The sequence below is a fragment of the Argentina anserina genome, chromosome 5, assembly GCF_933775445.1.
Source record: "Argentina anserina chromosome 5, drPotAnse1.1, whole genome shotgun sequence".
In the NCBI taxonomy this organism is placed as follows: domain Eukaryota; kingdom Viridiplantae; phylum Streptophyta; class Magnoliopsida; order Rosales; family Rosaceae; genus Argentina; species Argentina anserina.
The window spans coordinates 27887836-27910237 of NC_065876.1; the positions used below are offsets into that span (position 1 = coordinate 27887836).

The 22402-nt window shown below is 39.4% G+C and overlaps 1 protein-coding gene across 1 annotated transcript; it reads left to right on the forward strand.

Moving 5' to 3' along the window:
• The first annotated feature begins 14601 nt into the window (after positions 1 to 14601).
• LOC126795883 (uncharacterized) lies at positions 14602 to 15465 on the forward strand. Its single transcript, XM_050522617.1, has one exon. It carries the CDS (start codon positions 14602 to 14604, stop codon positions 15463 to 15465), a length of 864 nt encoding a protein of 287 aa, XP_050378574.1.
• Positions 15466 to 22402: the final 6937 nt, after the last annotated feature.

Sequence of the window (22402 nt, forward strand, 5' to 3'; positions counted from 1 at the left end):
GTGCTTTTTTAACTACTTGATGAGGTAGGATGTGTGGATATATGACATACCAGATTGTTTTTACATGTTATAGTGATTTAGACGAGTGTTATTAGCTGAGTCTGGATGGCGGCTCATTCACGAATATCAATTATTATGGAGAACATAACTACTGAGTACTGAGTTCTGACTAAGCTATCAACGGACTCTCTCTTCCAAACTAAAGAAGGAACTATTATTGATGAGTAAGCGATGTGTTCCCGTATCTCATTAGCTTATTGTTAGCCTCTTCCCAGTATGATTTAGTCTAAGTGGTATGGATGAATAGTCGCCCCAAACTAACTGAGCTGGGGGATCTGTTGTGCTGTGTTAATTAAGTTGTGATGTCGTGGTCGAAATTGTTAATCATGGAAAGTTCAGATGTTAGATTTGTATTTATGGGTGCCTCCTTGCTTCTGTTTGTCTCTTATATGGAACCTGCAGGGGTGGATTAAGTCCCCTGAACGATACCAAGTCTCACTCTTGTTTCAGGTCATCGTCTTGTTCAGGGTGAATCAGAAACGTAAGAAGCGTAATGATACATAGTTTAAATGTAGGTCTTCTTTTTTTTGCTTTCTAACTTTTCTTGCGGTGTAGTTGATTGATTCTCATATGCAAGATACTTGCTTCAGTACTATTCAAGTACAAGTAAAAGTGAATTTCGCTTGGTGTGCTTTTGTATGGGATGCTCGCTTTATGCCACCTCTTGTATTTGTATCTTTTAATTACACGATAAAGATCCATATATGTTGCCTGAAAATAACATTTGTAGATTGTGATTGTTACAAAAGTCATTAAGACAGATGTAATGAATTGTTTCACTTATACTTTTGTTCACAGGTATTTTGGCGTGGCAAATATTTTTGCTCGTGGTTCCTTCAAATTACTGATGCATTCACATTAATGAAGATGACTACAGTCAGGTACATTTATTCATTTGTTCCTGTTTCAATCTTATTGTGGCTGGCCTTAAAGTTTATATGAAGAACCTATTTGGCTGACTTAGGTCGCTTGTCTTAATAATGTTTAGGTGATTCGGATATCATCAAGTCACTGCATGGTGATCAGTGATGAACTGTTGGACACTGCCTCCTGTTAGAATGACTCAATTTTCTCCTCTAATCCAGCCTATGCCTCAAATCAAGTCATGATCAATTTTCCTTCATTATTATGATTCTGTTGTAATAATCAAGTCATGATTGCTCCTTTAATTACTCTCTTGTAACGGCAGTAATATACTGCTATATAAGTGTACATGTCTATTGAGAATGTATTGGAAAATCACTTTCTACATGGTATCAGTAGTTCAGGGTTAATCTTTCGATCTCCATACCTTCATCCCTTTTCATTCTCTCTATATTCAACATGGACTTCTCACTGCTTAATCATGGCTTCTCCCAACAACGCCATGCGCCTGTCCCCTTTTCACATGCTGCTCCTTTTGCCGGTACTCATTCGTTTGCTGATTCCAAATGGTATGCGGACACTGGTGCCACACATCACATGACCGCTCTTCCTCTCACCAATCCAAAATCTTACGGAGGTCCTCACAATGTCTATATGGGTGACGGTAGCTCTATGTCAATATCTCATACTGGTAGCCTACCTATGTCACTAGGTTCTTCCAATTTTTCCTTACATAATGTCTTTCGTATTCCTTCCATCCGTAAAAATCTTCTTTCCATTGCTCGTTTTACTAAAGATAATCTTCTTTTCTTCGTATTTGCTCCAGATTATTATCAAATCTATTGTTTGCTCACTGGTCAACTACTATTTCAGGGTCCGTGTAAAGACGGTCTTTATCCAGTTACCTTCTCTTCCACTTCTATCGTTCCTCAAGCTCTTTCCACTATTCACTCATCTATATGGCACAACCGACTCGGTCATCCGTCGTCTCCTATTCTATCTCGTCTTGGATCTGCCCTAGGTTCTAAAGTACCCTCTGACTCATTCTGTAATACTTGTGCTCTTAGCAAGTCCCATAAACTACCTTTTTCTTCCAATAACATTTTTGCCTCTTCTCTTTTTTCTATCATTCATAGTGATGTCTGGCAATCTCCAGTCATTTCATTTTCAGGATTCAAATATTATGTGCTATTTACTGATGAGTACTCCCGATACACATGGGTTTATCCTATGCGCCGGAAAAATGAAGTTTTGAGTCATTTTAAAACTCTCGTTACCATGATCCGCAATATTTTTCATGGTTCTGTTCAGTTTCTCCAAAGTGATAATGGCACTGAATACGTCAACAATGATTTCTCTCACTATTGTGCTTCATTGGGTATCCAACAACGTTTCTCTTGCCCATACACTCCAGAAAAAAATGGACTTGCTGAGAGAAAACATCGCCATATTGCTACAATGGCTCGCACCCTTCTTCTTACCTCTAGTGTTCCTCAAAAACTTTGGGTTGAGGCTATTCTCACATCTGTTTATCTCATTAATCTTCTTCCCACCCCCACATTTAATTGGGAAACTCCGCATCTTCGTCTATATGGTCATTCTCCTATTTATTCATCTCTTCGTGTTTTTGGTTGTTCTTGTTTTCCTCATTTAGGCCATAATGATTCAAACAAACTCTCACCTCGTAGTGTTGAATGTGTCTTCATAGGATATAGTCCGCATCATAAAGGCTACCGGTGTCTTGATCCCAAAACCAATCGTGTCTACATCTTGCGTCATGTTTTATTTAACGAGAATCATTTTCCCTATCACAATTTGCAGGCTCATGCTGCTGATCTGTTGGAGTTTATACTCATATCCACACCAAGCCCAAGTTCACAGCCTCCGCCCACCTCCGCACCGTTGTCTCCGGCCTCTTCCGAGCCGCCGCGCAGTCCTTCGGCCTCCTCTGGGCCGCCGCACAGCCCCGTGGGATTCTCTGAGCCGCGACAGCCCCACCCAATGCCGGTCTTGCGCACCTATCAGCGTCGTGTACCACAGCCACCTCCACCACCAGAAACAGATCAGGACCCTATTGTGGCTCCCTCACCTCATACCGACCCCACTCCGGCCCCCTCTGAGTCTACTCTAGCCGCGCTTGCACCGGAAACCAATGTCGAGGCTGTGTCAATTTCTTCTGGGTCATCTCTATCTTCTGCCATGCTTCCAGTCGCAGACCCCGCACCTCCTCCTATCCATGACGGCGCACCTCAGCAGCACCCTGCGCCACAGCAAGGCCCTGTACCTCCTCCGATTGTCGCTCATCCCATGATCACTAGACTCCGAGATGGAATTGTTCAGCCTAGAGTTCGAACAGATGGCATTGTAAAGTATCCAATCCCTAAAGCTCTTCTTTCAGTTATTGATGAAGTGGAACCAACTTGTTATACACAGGCTTCCAAGCATGAGCACTGGCGTTTGGCCATGAAAGACGAAATCAATGCTCTGTTAAAAAATAAAACCTGGTCTTTAGTTCTAGCTTCATCATCTCATAACACTGTGGGCTGTAAATGGGTTTTTCGAGTGAAGAGAAAGCCAGATGGTACCATTGATCGATACAAGGCTCGCCTTGTGGCTAAGGGGTTTCATCAACAACCAGGTATTGATTATGGAGAAACATTTAGTCAAGTTGTCAAACCTGCCACTATTCGTGCTGTGATTAGTATTGATGTATCTCGGGGATGGTCACTTCGCCAATTGGATGTTAAAAATGCTTTTCTACATGGTTTTATTAATGAGGATGTCTATATGACTCAGCCTCCTGGTTTTATTGATCCCTCTTGGCCGGCCTATGTGTGTAAACTCCATAAAGCTCTTTATGGTCTTAAACAGGCTCCTAGAGCTTGGTTCCATCGTATGAGCTCTTTTCTCTTATCTGTTGGCTTTTCTCAGAATTTGACGGATTCCTCATTGTTTATTTTCCGCCATAGGTCACACACTATTTATTTTCTGCTTTATGTTGATGATATTGTGGTGACGGGCAGTGATCAGACACTTCTTGACAGTTTCATTGCTGCTCTGGGACGTGGTTTTGACATCAAGGACTTGGGTCCTCTACATTACTTTCTTGGTCTGCAAGTTGTTACTCATTCCACTGGTCTCCATGTTCACCAACTGAAGTATGCCCATGACATTCTTGACAAACATGATTTGTTGCTAAGTAAGCTTGTGAGTACACCCATGTCTGCCAAATCTCTCCTATCAACTACTGATGGTGATTTGCTGCCTAATCCTACCATCTTCCGAGAGCTCATTGGATCTTTACAATATCTCACGATTACCCATTCGGATATTACTTTTGCTGTGAACTCAGTCTCTCAATTCATGGGCAATCCTCGAGTGCCTCATTTAGTTGCAGCCAAACGTATTATGCGCTACGTCAAAGGTACCTTGAGTCATGGTCTTTCCTTCACACCACAGCGTCAACCTATTCATCTTTCTGCCTACTCTGATGCTGACTGGGCTGTCTGCCCTGACTCACGTCGCTCTACATCTGGATACTTGGTATATCTTGGTTCAAATTTAATCTCTTGGTGCTCCAAGAAGCAGCCCACCGTTGCCCGTTCTAGTGCTGAGTCTGAATATCGCTCCCTCGCTCATGCAAGTGCTGAAACTACTTGTTTAAGTTTCTTATTATATGAACTTGGTGCTATGGTTCAGTTTCATGTGCTTCTTTATTGTGACAATATTAGAACCACTTACATGGCTTCTAATCCGGTGTTTCATGCCCGCACTAAACATATAGAGCTGGATTACCATTTTGTTCGAGAGAAGGTGGCTCTCCAGAGTCATAAGGTTTGCTACATTCCCTCACTAGACTAGCCAGCTGATCTCTTAACCAAACCCCTTTATAAAGCTCGGCATCTGCTACTCTCCACCAAACTTGTCCATCCCGGACCGCCAAGTTTGCGGGGGATGTTAGAATGACTCAATCTTATCCTCTAATCCAGCCTATGCCTCAAATCAAGTCATGATCAATTTCCCTTCATTATTATGATTCTGTTGTAATTGCATATCAGTAGGGATAGCAATGCAATCAAGTCATGATCCATTTCCCTTCATTATTATGATTATGTTGTAATTGCATATCAGTACGGATAGCAATGCAATTAAGTCATGATTGCTCCTTTAATTACTCTCTTGTAACGGCAGTAATATACTGCTATATAAGTGTACATGTCTAACTCTGAGATTTGATCAAATATGAAAAATCTTCCCGTTCAAAGATTTGACATCATCAAGTCACATTTGATATCAAGTTACCAACGATGTCCCGTTCAATTTACGAACAGACTACCAATTTGTATACTATTTACTCCACCTCCTTTTTACTATATAGAGACCGTTATTTTATTTTTTTCCGATAAGATTGACATACAATAGTTTTTTTTCCAACAACTTTGACTCTAAGTCATTACAAGTTACAACTGCTAAATTTCTTGTTGTAATCGGAAAAAAGAAACTGAATTTCTTGTTGTTTTTAACCGTCTGCTACATGCAGGGGCTGCGGGGCGGGCTGCAGGGGCTGCGTGCGGGGCTGCGGGGCTAGCTGCGTGCAGGGGCGGGACGCGGGGGCTGCGGGGGTAGCAGCGGGGGGGGGGGGGGCTGCAGCGGTGGCGAGGAGATGCCGGAGACGACAACGGCCGGCGGAGGAGAAAAAAATTTCTAGGGCTCTAAAAGTTCAGGGTTTTATGGCAAAGTGCGTGATAACGTGTTTCAGGATGAAATAATTGTGTATTATTGACTGATATGGGGGCCTATATGTAGGCATTACAAAACCACAATCCCGTAGGATTCAGAGTCTTAATCTATTACGGAGATGTTAATCTATCTCCTAACAGGAAACCTATTAGGCTAAGACACACACAAGGGTAGAATTGTAATTCTCCCGGAACACTCCCCCTTGTGTCGCATGTCTAGGTTGCATGGTGCACACATCGTTGCCTCGGTAAAAAGCTTGTCAAGCAAAATAAAAACCTCTTGAGTAAAAACAAAAGCTTGATCGAAGGGAAAAAGAGCACAATGCACCGTCTACATTTGATAGCATCATATGAGGTATACTCCCCCTGAAGTCTACGAAACAACTCCCCCTGATTAGTGCCATAATCATGGAGTACAAAGAACAACGTATACAACGTTCATGACATGCTTCTCAAACGTAGTCTTAGGCTAATGATTAATCATTAATCTAGCCACACATCCTTAGATCATTCATGCTATACTTAGTCAAACTTAGATCTTAGGAAACAAGATTGCATAACAACTCAAAACAAGAGTTTGCAATGAAAATCAGATTCTCTGGTAGAATGACCTTCACTCACTTAAATGGCCATAACTTCTTCGTCAAAATAGGTATCAGTAAACCGTAAAATGTTCTGGAAATTAGACACCCGTGGCTTTCCAATGACATATAGTTCACAACCTAATTCGATCGGAGCAGTTCACAGTGCTCTGTCGAAGTTGACTGACTTGCAAATTTCCGGACAGAACTGTCCTACTTTTCTAAAACGGCTATAACTCACTCAATATGATAATTATGAAAAAATGGTTGGTGTCACTGGAAAGTAGACGCATAGACCTTTCAAACGGTACCAATTGCACCATATTTCATCGAGCGAGCTGTCTTGTAGGTCTCGTTGAAGTTGACATACGAAACTAGACAGATTCTGATTTGTCACATTCAATGTGTCTTTCGCAAAACGAATGGGAGAATGGACCAATGAAGGACTGATTTTGGTCCGAAGTGGAACTGTACGTATCCTTTACGCTACCAATGTCGACTGCTACAGTAATGCGTACATTGATGTTGCTGGAGCTGCTGGCGGCGTTGGTGTGGATAGGATTTGTGTTGGTTCACTAAGTGTAGAACTAAACTCATGTCAAATGAGCAATGCAAGTCCAATGACGATGCATAGGCGCATAGTTAATCACATCATAATGAAAGCAATAGTGTCCCAACAATACTTATATATATGAATCTATAGCTCATTGAATCTCTTCATCATCTTTACTTAGACGGAATAGAGAATCAAGAACTAGCTTTCATATGAACACATACGGGTATGAGTTCTTGCAACCGATTGTACTACGTTCTCTGGAATGTCGCAATCTGATTACATAAGCTCTCTGTGGTCTAGAGGCATTTGAAGTCCCTTGGGCATTCTCATATCTGCGTCAAGATCCCTTTACAAATATTCTATGACCACTATCATATGCTGCAAATCAGTTTTCATGGATACTACTACTGATCAAGTAGCGGAAAACAATTATGTCCATAACGAGAGAATATAACTCATCTTAGTCAATACTAGGATAATGAGACAATCTTTTGCGCCATAAGTTCTGGAAATATTGCATGACTTAATCTTTCTCATTACACTTACGAACAACGACCAACATAACAAGTCTAGTTCAGCATGTATTGATTCTTTCCACTTCGGTCAAGTTGCTCATCGTTGATGCTTTACAACGGAATAAGAATACATCATCAATCATGGGAGATCAATCCATTAAACACATGCGTGCGCTGTATACGATCAATTCATGAGATTTCTATTCTTCTCTAACATCAACAAAATGAGTCTGTAGCGTCCCACAGAAACTTAGTTGATACACATGTTTAGAGAATATCTCTTGATGATGGGCGAAATACTTGTGCCTACGCACTTCGCTTCTTTATGGTTTTGATTCCAGAGAATAATGGTCTCCCCCTCATCTAGGTAGGGGCTAAGACCGAAGTTATGACCCTTACTAGTCTATCTTTGCGTTTACCGCCCTTGTTTTGTGGTGCAATACCACGGGCGCTGACAACACCACAGCGTACGATAGTGGCATCGCCAGCTTCCTTCCCACTGTCAAGGATGGTGCCAACGGTGCTAGGACCAGGTCATATGAAATTCTCTCATATTCTGAGAGTTCCAACCTTACCGGCACATCACAGCATTCATGTGAGATCTCGTCACTTTTGTAATATCAGTAAAGTGATTGAGCATCGAATCTTTGACTTTCTGGAGGTAGATAATGCGCTGCACATTTGCTCACTTTGAGTAGTGCGGGATCTTAATGGGACATAGTGCAACACCACGTCAATTCCTGGCGTTAAAACCGGAATGGGAGCATTCCATATCTCCCCCTAACGACGGGAAATATGTCTCATCAAAGTGACCGTCTGCTAATATCGCAGGATAGAGATCAACAGTTGTAGATTGGAAATAGCGGACAAGTGTTGGTGATTCATAAATCATAACCAACTAGAATACTTAATCATTTCAAGTAGACCCATTGAGATAACTACAATAGAGGGACATAAACAACTTTAACCAAATAGGCGTTTAATGAAAAGAACGTTGGGATCGTATCCAATGACCATCTGGTACGCACTAAACGCATGGCAAGTTGTGGGTTTGAAACGAATAAGTGTCGCTGCATGTAACATCATTACATATCCCCATGCAAAAATTGGCAGGTTAGTACCCATAACCAAGTCTGAGCTCTGCTATATCGTGCAGTGAATGAACATGAGGAATAATATGTTCAACGATGTTCCCAGTAGATATGAAAAACGAAAGCATCAAAGTCGTGGAGGTGAACTCTCCAACAATATCCAATCAAATAGATTTGAGAGGATGGGAAGGGTGGTGAGCCCTTAGTATGATGATCATAGCCAAAAACTTAGCAAATGCAGCGTTCCTTATGGAAAGCAAAGCGACGTGTGACCAACGCGTCGATGCTCTTAACCTATACCATAAAAAGACCGAAAAACGTCCGCATTCGGTTGGATAGGGTCCACTAATGTCACCTTAAATACTTCGTAAGAATGGAATGTTCTCGGTTGGAGCCTTAGCAAATAAGGACTTCCTTGAAATCTAGCAAAAGAACAAGCTTTGCAAAATGAGCGATGGGCATCAGAGATTGTCATGGAGGCATTAGAAAACACGGGAGACATCACAAGCTCCTGTGAAGGAGGGGATGCCGCCACCGACGGCCTTAATGTCATGGAGCCGCCGAGAGGGGCAGGCTCGGCCTCACCGTATGGAGCACGGGTGAGGTGATCCTCCAATCGCTTCGTGAACATGAAAAATAGATGATCATATGAATTTCAAAGAACTCGAATCATCATATTTCGTTCAAAATGACCAAAAAATGATCATGTCAAAACCGAGGAGACAGCAAAACCGAACCCATGATTCAAAGAATCTTGAGTTACATAAAGCTACTGTTGCAGGCAAGCAAAGCTATGTCCACAGGCTAACAAACCTACTGTCAATGAAATCTGACAGATTTATTCCTCTCTATTCTTAACACAAATATCAAGATGAAAATTCATCATTGACATGTAGGGTCTTTGAAACTTAGCAAGGCACGAAGATATAGAACACAATCTCCGCACGAGATCCGTAAAACAACTACCTATGCCGTATGACAGTGTGGGTGGTTACGCAATTAGCAAGACACTCGATTTCACGGCGGGACATTCTCAAAATAAAATTAAGAGAGTCAACAACGCGGTGAACTTCTCTAGACAATACGCCGTAGGATATTGTAAGAGGGGGGATTGAAACAAATCTGCAATCCCATCAAATGTATCACATAACAATAGGACTACATTCTTCAACTTAAAAGTTGGAAAAACATGGTATTGGAGCAGTTGAATACCAAACAATTAGGGTGGAAAACGACTTGGAGAAAACCAGAAAATTAACCGGAAAACCATGTCAAAATAACTCAAAACAGGGTGAGATTTGGACTAGGAAAACGTGGCAGCAAGGACTGCTGAAATATGCCGGAAAAGTGACGAGAAATGACGAAGAAATCGTCAGAAAAACTCGCCGGAAGCCGGCGGCGGCCGGTATGGAGGCCGTAACTTCATGTCCAACAGGGAACGCCGTCAGGAACCGGATGGCGGTTCCGGAAATGCCGGCAAATAGCCGTAAGGCGGCGAATACGCCGGCAAAATGCCTAAAAACGTTCTGGAAACGCCGGAACAGTAACCGGGAAAAACGACATCAATTTTGAAGTTCCGAGGTCCATTTTCCAAATTTTAAGGTCCAAAATCACAATGTAGTGCTATTGGGGTCCCATGTAACCCAAAAGCGGCCAATTTAAAAACCACGTGAGTTGCAAACGTTGACCATGCATGCTAAGCCAAGACAAATAAAATTCTCACGAGTCCGTCTTGTAAACAAGAAATACGAGAAATTTTATTGAATATGCCAATATTTAATACAACACAAACAAGCTTCCAATTCCAATAGGCGACTTAAGCTAAAGTCGAGCAAGAATCATGGCAATGCCAACGTCATACTTGAAAAATAGTAAGCAGAAAACATAGTCAAAATAGATTGACTAATCAAATGTCTGTAGCAATAAAATCTTGCATATCGGATCGGGCGGAGCCGTAGCCTGAGGCTAAAAAAATGTGCTTACTTGAGAATGGAAGAATGTTACGTTTCCATCTTCAAAATTCCCTCAAGAAATAGATACAGGTGCCAAAAATGACATGTGTTTCTCGAATGTGGAGCATGCTTCAAGGTCAACTCTGGTAATACAACGTCATAGACATTTATTGAATCACTTTAAGTGTCTCCCATAGAATGTGTTATTTTTGGGATCTTTTGTTAGCAAATAGTGTTGCTTCAGAGTAATGAATTTCAACTCAAATAAATGAGTACATAGACCTTGAGATTATCGTTTATAGACATGAGTTTGAGAAAACTCAAGCATTCAAATAACAGTCGTGATGGCGACGCATCCATGAGAAAACGATGGTTGTATAAGTTTCGAATAATCGAAACTAATCAAGTATGTAACCGGAATTAGAAGGGTTGTGATATATATGGTCACAAAATAATCGATGCATATCGGCGATTCTCATGATCGCACCCAAAACAGCGGTGTACTCAGACAACCACACGAAATTGATTTCTTCCCTTTAAATAATAACGTGACTCCCCCAGGACCGTCACACGAAAAACGTCGACCAAGAGGGGAGTCATATCCCTCTTTGGTCTCATCGGCGTAATAAGAAGTCCGGAAAAAAAGATATGAATAAGGCTAATAGCGCCCAATAATTTATATATATATGTTCAAAAGCAGCAACTTTAAAAAAAACATACTGTTGGTCTGCCAAATAGACCGCATATAATTAAATTGCTCTGCAAATCAATTGTCATGCATGAAGTTGCTTGATGAATTCTTTTTCGATCTTCGTCTGATGACATAAAAATCTTGGGAGGATACGATCGAAATCGTATGTAGATGAAAAAAGTATCGTCCATCTCGGCATGAATGTCATCACCATAGTACGACGAGCAATGATTTTACCTTCTCTTGAGCGAAGAGTTTGCTTGTGCAGTTTGCGTTTCTTGCGTAGATATGCGGGAGGAGCAATTTTGAATCCTTTGATGCGGGGTCTTACGGAAAAAAAGATGTTTTTGCGGAGCGAATGCGGAGCGAATGCGGAGGAGACCCTGCGGGGCTGCGGGGCGGGCTGCAGGGGCTGCGTGCGGGGCTAGCTGCGTGCAGGGGCGGGATGCGGGGGCTGCAGGGGTCGCGTGCGGGGGATGCAGGGGTCACGTGCGGGGCTGCATGCAGGGCTGCGGGGGTAGCAGCGGCGGCGAGGAGATGCCGGAGACGACAGCGGCCGGCGGAGGAGAAAAAAATTTCTAGAGCTCTAAAAGTTCAGGGTTTTATGGCAAAGTGCGTGATAACGTGTTTCAGGATGAAATAATTGTGTATTATTGAATGATATGTGGGCCTATATGTAGGCATTACAAAACCACAATCCCGTAAGATTCGGAGTCATAATCTATTACGGAGATGCTAATCTATCTCCTAACAGGAAACCTATTAGGCTAAGACACACACAAGGGTAGAATAGTAATTCTCCCGGAACAAAAATCTATATATATGTTGAAGATAAAACCAAAAATGTCTGGATAAATTTGCAGTACTTCGCCGAGTCATCACGGTAAAAATCCCTAAAACCCCGCCTATTTTTAGCACAAAATCCTACTCAGAGACAGATAAGAGAAATCAGGTAACAAACAGCCGACGTTTGAGCTACCAAATTTCCGGTACTTTTTTTAAAAGATTAGACCTACACATCTATACCTTGCTGGCTGACGCTAACCCTTTTCATCTCTCTAATCTCATAAACGATTGCTTATTACGAGTCTTCTTCGTACTCTCGATCTTCTTCTTGAACAAGAACACCCTCTACATCCTGGTTCTCCATTCTCCACCTGTAAGTTTTTCTTCCTAGCTTTTCCATTTCTATCTGTATTCTTTCACGTTTGAATATGAGATGAAGTTTCTGAGCCAAGTTATTTATAATATATAGGATATGATCGAAGTTATTTCCTTTCTTTCTGTACATGCATGATGCATCGGCTATTTAATTTCCGATTGAGATTTGAGAATGAACTCATATTATACTCGGGACTTGAATATATAAACGACGTCGATTTTCTGAGCTTATTGATTTGAACTAAAACCCGATATGGACATTATATTGGACATGTTTTAACTGTAAAATCGGCACAAACAATAATTTAGTTTACTTGGACATGAATGATTATTACTTAATTGGCAGATTAATAGTTTTTGAAGTTGTATTATTTTTGTATATTCATTCCTATAATTTTGCGATGAATGTTCATACAATTCTGAATTCTCATATGCGATGTCATTGCTGTCATGAGTTTCTGTTCTTGATCGTTTCCAAATCTCTCACATTTGCTTTGATTTCATTTTGATATATTTTCATCAAATCAAATCGATTTATTGATATGCTTGTTCTCTGAATATACAATTATTACACCTCCGCATTGTTGGAAGTTGGAACCATAAAAGGCTGTTCATAGTCATTTTTGTTTTAAATCTTACAATCTCTTTCGGCTACTAATTAAATAGATTATACTTATAAGAAAAAATAGAATACGATAAAATTGAGAGTTTTTCAGTGTTTGATTTGAGTTGGAGTTCTAGTTTCCATCTGTTCACTCATATATTCAAATCTACAGCTGTAGAGACGCGTATACGTACGTACGTCTTGTTAGCTCTTCTTCTTCTTTAATTTCTTTCTTTTTCTGGAACTGTATTTGTCGTGTAGAATGGATTGCGGTTATTCATTTTAGAGCGTTGATTCTATGATCATTTAGTAAATCAATCACATCAAACGGTCCAATCAGCTATGTGGAGTGCCAAACTTATATGCATTACAGCACGAGAAAGGCATTTCATGCATGACATGAAAACAACGCGTGGTGCAATCAACTAAACCACGTGTACGGCTAAATTATGTGGTTTTAAGGTTTAGAATGTTTCAAACATATATATTAGCTAGGCTTCAGACTTGGCTAATAGCAATTTCGAAGTCATGGTATTTTGTTTTTCACGATTAAAGGTATGCTATGTTAGATTGCCATGTTAAAATCCATTCCCCAAAAAAAAAAAAGGATTGCCATGTTAAATTGTTAGTGTTAGCTGTTAAAGTCTATAAAAAAAATCTGTGAAAGAGTTAATACTAATGCGTTAAGTATAATTATTCTCGTGCGTTATGTTGTCATGCATGCTTCGTTAAAAACAATCGTCTTAATGTGCGGTACATAATAAGGAAGTAAATTTGCCGACCACCTTTATTTGACCACACTCATGCCCACCTACCTAGATAAATGACACATGTCCTAGATTAACCATGGTTATTGTCACAGGCACGTTCAAGTGTGTAACAGTTATCCATATAAATTATTAAGAATAAATTCAATATTTTTCTAATTTTACATTTAACTAAATTTTTAGAGTTTAAAGTTTAGGGTTTATAGTTTTTTAATCATCGGAAGCTCTAAAAATTCTAAAACTCTAAACCCTAAAACTTAAGACTCCAAACCTGACACCCGAAACTTTTAAACTTTATATATATAATATATATTTATAATTATTAAATTTAAGGTTAAAACAAATCAATAATAAATTTCAGATTTTAGAGTTAAGTATAACCTAACCATAATAAATGAAAAAAACACATGACGTTAGTCTATGTGGGTGGACATGATAGGTAAATATGGGGTGGTCGGGAAATTTACTTCCTAGATAATAATGATTGTGAGGTAGCTTATAAACCTTCGATGTATACCTACAACGGATACCTCATATCATATGTTACGTTACGAGTTACATGAATCTATATTTAAATGACTCCTAATTTGAATTTGATTTTGTATTTACAGCTAACATTAGCGATTTTGTATTCGAATGTTATCCCCAAAACAAATTATGTGTTGTCTTAACAATACATGTATGCATTGCATTTATGTGTTGAAATGTTATCTAAAATGCTTGGTGAAGCATAACAATTTGAAAAGAGAAAGAGTCAATATGATTCGGATGCATTCTTGTCCAGATTATTATCGAAAATTTTATGGTTGTAAATTACATTTGTTTTCTAAATTTGCTTCCTTGTTAATTTGCCAGGTCAGTAGAATACTCATGAAACTCTGAATCTGAATATTTATTACGTCAGCACAGATATTAGCTGGCTCTGCTTATCTTTTTCTCTATCCAACACTAGGTTTTGAAACCCCCATTAAATCCAGACCTACTGCCACACTGTCCTTTTCTTCCATGCACTTGAATAAAATGCAGATCTCCAGAGAGCCTGATAACAATCCATGCCTACAACACCTAAAGGTTCCCCTTCGCCCTCCTCATTCGTGTCTGCAGGACCTCACCCTTCCACCCCATCATCCACAATCCCCTTTATCCCACCAAAATAGTCCCTCCCCCGCCATGTTGTCCGATCTCTTGTCCCCGATTTTGTCCCCCGGAGTCATGTCCGGAGACTACATTGGGGTGGAGAGCTGTGTAGACGTCCTCAGGGATGAAGACGTGCCTCACTGCGATTACAACCAAAAAAACTGCTACCGTCGGAAGGTGGAGGACAAGAGAGAGGAAAAGAGACTGGCGATGATGAAGAGGAAGGAGATTCCTCCTCCGATTCCGATGCTGGCGCGCACGGAGAACCTCCCCTCCCACATGCCGTGGGTTTTAAAGAGGCATTACACGTCCGATGGGAGGTTGATTTTGACAGAGGAGAAAGTCAGGCATCATGAGTACTTTAGGGCTCACAGATCCAATGGCCGGCTGACCTTGCAGCTTGTTCCTCTCGATGACGAGGTGTTGGCTCCGCCTTTCATTGCTAATCAGAAGGACGATGTGGATGAGGCAGTTACTGCTTGTGATGATGACGACAACCAAGAAATTGAGGATAATTATTCTTACGAAAATGACGATGGAAATGGTGGGGGTGAGGAAGAGGAAGATCTAAGGGAGAAAGAGGAGGAGGATGAAGATGCTGATGGGGTTGATGATTTGCAGTTTCATGATGGTGGGCCTGAAGAGCCAATTTCGACATTGAAGTGTTTCAATTACAACAGTGTGGGAACAGGTTCCCCGTGTATTTTCGGGGTGCCAGTGCCGGCGATCAGGCAAGTTCATAGTTGATAGATAGCGAGGATTGGAGTCTGTTAGTGTACTAGAGCTATCATTTTATTGAGAAGGTCTTGTGACAAATCATGTCCAAGCGCTGCTTCAAGGGTTTTCGTTTTCTAGAGCTTTAGTTTGTTTTTGGTTTTCCAATTCTCGAGTCTAGCTAGTTATCGATGAATGCCATGGATATGGTAGCATTGAGTGTGTAGTTTATTCAATTTGCAAAGCTTGAATGAGGAAATTTGTTCATTTTTTACTTCATAAATTTATATCAATAGTCCTTCTCTTTTTTCCTTGAGATTCTAATTATGAGAATTTTGCTTAGTATCTCTTTCTTTGGGTTATCATTTACAAGAGAAAAATGTCATTGCCGAAGTTGCAAATACAGATGAAGTTTTGTTCTTCATATGTATATGCATTTGATCAATCGTTTGAGGGCTGTGCAATTGTACATTTTCATGAAATATAATTTAGATTCTGAGATAATTGGATCCAGAATTGGTCCCTGCAGGTTGCTATGTAGTAGTTTAAACAGATTAACAGTACGGAATGAGATGGCCGTACATGCTGATTGCTGAGACAGATTTACCTGTGTTCCTTAGGTAATTATTCAACATGATTCAGAAGAAAACCACGAGACCTGAACAAATTGATGTGGAATATATTCTTCTCGAGGGGGCCGCTATAGCAACTGCCTCTAGCTCACACATTGTAGACGTCATATTTTCGTTGAAATAATTGGCAAACTTATAAATCCGATCCATTCCCTAATTCCCTTTCAAAAAAAAAAATTTAAATCCCATTTTTGAAAGAAATAAAAAATGCCCTGGCCTTTGTATGTGCCGCTTGGTTTTGGTTACAGGGCCGGACCTGAGATTTCAAGACCTAATGCGAGATCCAAAAAATGTGTTCTCTTGTTTTAGTACAAAAAAACCTATATTATAATAATTATTTCTATGTATCAATAATCAATTACATTGGGAGAGAATTAAAACCATTTAGAAAACTTGGATACCATATAGAATATGACTCTTCTTACATTAAATGAAGATTATAGTTTTATAGTGCGAACATATAATTACAAGATCCACATGATTTACATAATAAATATACAAGATTTGTGTGATTTGCAATATAAATTTAATGACTTGATTCCAGGGCTTGATTGGAGGAGGAGGATGAGTGATTATCTTGTATATATTACATATATATGTATTCTTATATATCATTTAAAAAAAAGTTGGGCAAGGTTTTGGGCCCTGAGGTGGCCGCTGCTGCAACCTCACCTCAGGTCCGGGCCTGTTTGGTTAATGTCATGATCATGCAATTAAAAAAAAAACACTTGTATATCATCAGAAAGTTTAATATGTTCCTCTTGCTTTTGATTAAGTCCAATTGAACTTCAGCAAACAAGCCATGCAAGAACAAGCTATACCTAAATACTTTATATATATGCTATAATTCAAGCTAAATTGACTTAATATTTTTTAATGGCATGGATTTGAACATATATAAACAATTTACTGGCCTTATATCTCATTCCTCAGATATGTCAAGAGAATCATAAGTAGCTAGATCAGTAAGAGGTAGTTAAGCAAACAAATTCTCAATGATATAATTAAATTCATATTACACCGTCTCCACACATACACCCCGGCCTGCAGGCTGCAGGGTTTGCTGTTGATGTTCTTTTTAACAAAATAGCATGTGGCCATGTCTTGTGATCGATACCAATTGTGGATGAAATAAAGAACAAAAATTGCTCGCATTATTCGCTTGCTACTTTGCTAGGGTGTTGAAAATATTCCAAAAACATGTAGGAAATGCCAAATACTATAAATAAGGGTTTGGCTCTTTTGAGATTGTAGATTCTCGAACGGCTGTGTGCACCGATTGATTCAGTGCTGGAGTAATAGAGAGAAGTGTGCATGGATGTGTCCACGTTCCTCGAAACAATTCCAGGTGGTGTGCATAGATCGAGCTTCATTGTTGTCAAGCAATTATATCAAGGAGATCGATCAAATACATGGTTCAATTCACGAGGTCGACCACATTCAATAGCAATGTAAAATGACTTATCGGGGATTCCAAATGATTGAAGGAAGATAGAAGGAGTAGTGAGTACAGCTAGCCCGCAATATCATATAGAGTGATAGCAACATTGTGTGTTACAACTACGAGTAATAATAGTTACTCAGGCCTCTCCCTTCATTGGCATGTTCTTAGTTGCGCTTGTACCTCAAAACTCTCAGTCATCTCTGGCAGTCTGCTTCTTCGATCGCTGGGAATATTAATGCCTAAGCTTGGCTGTCACTCTTTTTTGGACGCGCGGTGGAATATGATTCAAATTTGTCTTCTCGATCAAGTCGTTTTTCTTATTTTCCATGCCAAGACCTACCAGTTTTTGAACTTCTGAAACTTTTTGGTCTACTTGAATGAGTTGAATAATAAACTGTTACGTATCATATGGTAACCTTTGCAATGTTCTAAATATCCCGATATATCCTCGATATATCCCCGATATATCCCTGATATTAAGAAAACGATACGATAAGTTGCTTATCGGTCTATTATATCGGTCAACCCGAAAAATCAAGTCAAATAGCGATATATCGGGTCAAACCGAGTTTGACCCGATATATCGGTGCCCTTTTTTAAAATATTTTTTTAAAACCACGTCGTTTTGAAAAAATAATTTAAAGAAAATGAAAGTTTCGTTGATAACATTCAATGACGAGAGAGTTTATGATGAATGATCACCTTTATTTTTATTAATTAATACTATTTATGTATTTTAATTGTCAAAATAATCAAATATTTTTTATGAAGTTTATTTAGTACACTTCTATAAGTTTTAATTTCTCAAGTTATTTGGGATATTTTGATGTATATGTTTATAAATATAATAAATTTAATTAAAAATTAGCAAAAACGATAAATCCGATATAATCCGATATATCTCGATATATCCCCGTTATATCCTTATTTTACAAAACCGATACGATGCCGATAACCGTTATTTAGACCATTGAACCTTTGACAGTACATCACTGTACATGAAAACTTATTACAAGTATGAATCGAAAAAAAAAAATTTAGAACCTGGCCTGTTGAATTAGGTTGGCCTTCAGATTTGAGCGGCCCGATTCCAAAGCGAGCAAAGAAGTAGGGAGCGACCTCAGCGACGGTAAACAAATTACCCACTAGCCAGCAATTGCCATCGACCTTCTTATTCCCAAAAAATGTTGTTCCTCATCGATCCGTTGTATCGCAAACTGACGGCTTTATATGTAGGTGTAACTGGCTATTGAGTATTGTCGTATTGACTAGACACTTTTAATGTAGACAATAGTTTTTTTTTTCCAAAGCATTATATGAACTGCTTCAGAAATTTTTTCATTTTATAATGCTTGATTGAGAGCTTTAATTGCATTGTGTTAAGGAATGAATAACCATGGTTTTTAAAAACAATTCAATTATTTCCTCCATTTAAAAATTAATACAAAGATTTTCGCCAACTCTCACGAACGCCACAAGAGCTCTACCTTCCTTATGTTTTTTTTCCTGCCCGCTCTTCTTTCTCTCTCCCTGAGCTCTCTCATACCTGAAGCTCGAGCTCATGAAATTAAATCGGCGCCCACGGGTACGGTGCGCTTAAAATCCTTTTCGGACACGGTAAAGTAATGTTACACGAATTACCGATGTGTGCCTCTCGTGTGCATATCAAAATATCTCAAACACGACGAGAAGCATGCGCAAGGAAAATGTGTGTCAAAGAATGATTCTACGTGTCTTATACGGTGGTTGGTGAAGAAGTGAAGAACAGACCTGGCATCAAACATGCAAAACCAGACAAATTCAGTTCATAGTTGTATTTCACAGTGATCTCCTGTTTAGCTCATTTCTGCGTTTTCCTGAGCCCCACCAATCACATGAGAAAACCCCGGCGAAGTCAGACTTAGATACCTTGTTTACTGCCGAGAACAGCAATCAGATGCCAAGCCAAAGGCAGATGAACACAGCCCTCCGCAGATTCCAAAATAGAAGTAGCCGTTTAAGGGTGAGCAAGGAACTACCTATGTGCCCCTTTCAAGTGTGCACATCAAGCGCTGTCGTTTAGGACTTTAGGTCGAAACCACGGGCGATCAATGTAATATACATATAACTCAATTTAGTTCTACGCTAACTCTCTCTATAAAGGTGTACAGAGTACTAAGAGGTAAGTGCAAGCTAGCTGGGGCAATGCTAATATCTTGATCTGTCTCAGCTTTCTATTGCTTCTGTCTAATCTCTCTCTGTCTATCTGTGTGTGTGTGTGTGTGTGTGTGTGTGTGTGTGTGTGTGTGAGAGAGAGAGAGAGAGAGAGAGTTGTATTACTGAACATATAGTGCAAATAGCTATAGTAAGTAAAAAGAGTCCTTCCTCATTTCCTTTCTTGCATATAATTGTGTGTTTAAATTCTTGGTCAATTTTATGTTTCCCTTCACCAATCTTGATGATGTCCTTGTTCGATCGTCTGATTTTGGTAAACTAGTTATGTTGTATTGGTATTATCTTTTTACTGAAAATCAGAAGAAATGTGTTGATCTTAGCAATATTTTGGATTAGGATGAAATTATAAACGACAGTTCGATCAATTCATTGGTTCATATTGATAATCTAAAAACATATGTTCAAGATCTATGAGACGAGATAATTAGGTTTGCATTTTGTGAGAGCTAATTAGTTGTATTTCTCTTGCCGATATTTGCAAATTGGTTGCTGAGTTAATGGATTTAACTTTACTTTCGAAAAAGAAATTAAAAAAAATTTCTACTGTTAATATGGACAATCAATATATCCTTAATTTATGGCTGAGAAGGTATCCTTCTAACCTATCCTCATTCCGGGATGTTCAATCCAAGCGGAGATATCGATGAATTGGTGCAGTGAAACTGTGAAAGGATACAAAGTATATATAGCTGCTAAGAGGTATAAAGCCATTTTTTCCACCATTACTGTAACGACTCAAAATTTCGAGCTTAAAAACTCAAAATTCTAAAGTCGTTAAACACAAATAATCTCAATGAAATCGAAATCATTTAAGTGCACAGCGGATCATCACTGAGTTCTCAATACAACTCAGAAAACCAATTATTACAACCCAAATTTATAATTTAACATCACATAAGATGGAATGTAATAATCCTCACAATCTCTCACAAAACTCACAAATAAAACCACAACAATTCTCACACACAAATCCTTGCTAGAAAACCTCACCACAAGCAGGATACGAACGACTTCGAGCCTCCGGAGACGTCACTCAATCTCCGCTAATCAGCACCTGCGGAATTATCCCCTACACCATCGAATTGGTGCACCGGGATTGTAAACACAAACCCGGTAAGCGTATAGCTCGTATGAGTAAAATCAATATATAATTCGCATATCAAAATATACGAAAAATCACAAATCAACCAATATAAATGCCCTCATGAGTCAATGGACAGCCCATCTGGTTGTCCCAAAGGAATATGAAATGAAACGCTCATGAGAAAATTAAGTAACCCTTCTGGTTACCCAAATGCATTTATAATACGGGTACCAAGAACGCTGGTACACATCTGTTACCCCTCTCGTAATACACCGCCGATATTGGATAGCCACCCGCTACCCAACATCCAAACAATATGAGTACCCATGAGCAGATAACCACCCGTTACCTCACATGCAGTACTAAGGCAGACATACTAGAGCTCTAACTGTATCGTAACTTTCGCCCGGCCAAAGGCTAAGTTTCGACTTGCCAAACACGTACAATAATCTCACATCATATTGTACCAAAAATCAGGTCCGAAGACAATTCACATTTTAACAATCTCAATGTTAAAAATCACGTACAATAATTTCACATCATATTGTACAATTCAATCACATGCTCAATATAATCACAATAAAATCATAACAGTATATTATATAGCAAACTATATATATACGTACTTATTTACCATTTATACAATATATATATATAGTCCACTATATCTTATACATGTCATATTTCACAACACATGCTCAATACACAATCTTCCGTCATCAAAATGACAATTTCTAATGAATTAATAACAGTATATAATATAATGAACTATATATATATGTACTTATTACCAGTATACAGTATATATGTAATCCACTAAATTGTATACATGTTGTAATTCATTATTAAATACTCTTGCAAAATCCTTGAATCACCGCGAGGGTAGATTCGTAAATATGTGAGATTTTACTCACCTTATCGAGTCGAGCGTAATCCACAATTTCCGAAGATAATTCATTTCCTCGCTTTATAGATCACCTTGAAAAGATAAGAAAAGGATTTAGAAACGTTTCGTAAACCTTTAAATGCCGAAACAGTAATAATCGGTTACTGTTCAGCAATTTTCGGTTTTACGAATTTACGGGTCACAGTTACTATTCACGGTTACTATTCACGGTTACTATTCACAGTACTGTTCATGTATTACTGTACAAATACACAAAATAATACGGATTTCTGTATGTATACATATTATTTGCGTATTTCTGTACGTATAGTACTGTTTTAAATGCAAATACAATCTCAGTAAATAAAATTTACTAAATTACCCTTTCACAAATTACTTTTTATATTTACTGAAAGTAATTTATATTTACATTTACCGTACGTAAAATTTAATTTACATTTACATTTACCGTACACAGCAAATTACCAAAATACCCTTCTGGTATATTATTCACAGGCCGCCGCACGTGGCGGCGCGTGGGGTTCACGCGCCACCCGCCGGCAGGCCGCGCGTGGGACACACGCGCCGATGCTAACCACGGAGCGTGTCTCGACACCCCTAGGCTTTCTACGGCCTCCGACCACCCCTAGGCTTTTCCTAGCACCCTCACGCGCCGCCTCTTGGCGGCGGTATCTCCCACCCTCCTTCAC

Excerpts from the sequence above, each read along its gene's own strand:
- LOC126795883 (XM_050522617.1), top strand. The coding sequence starts at position 14,602 with ATGCAGATCTCCAGAGAGCCTGATAACAATCCATGCCTACAACACCTA.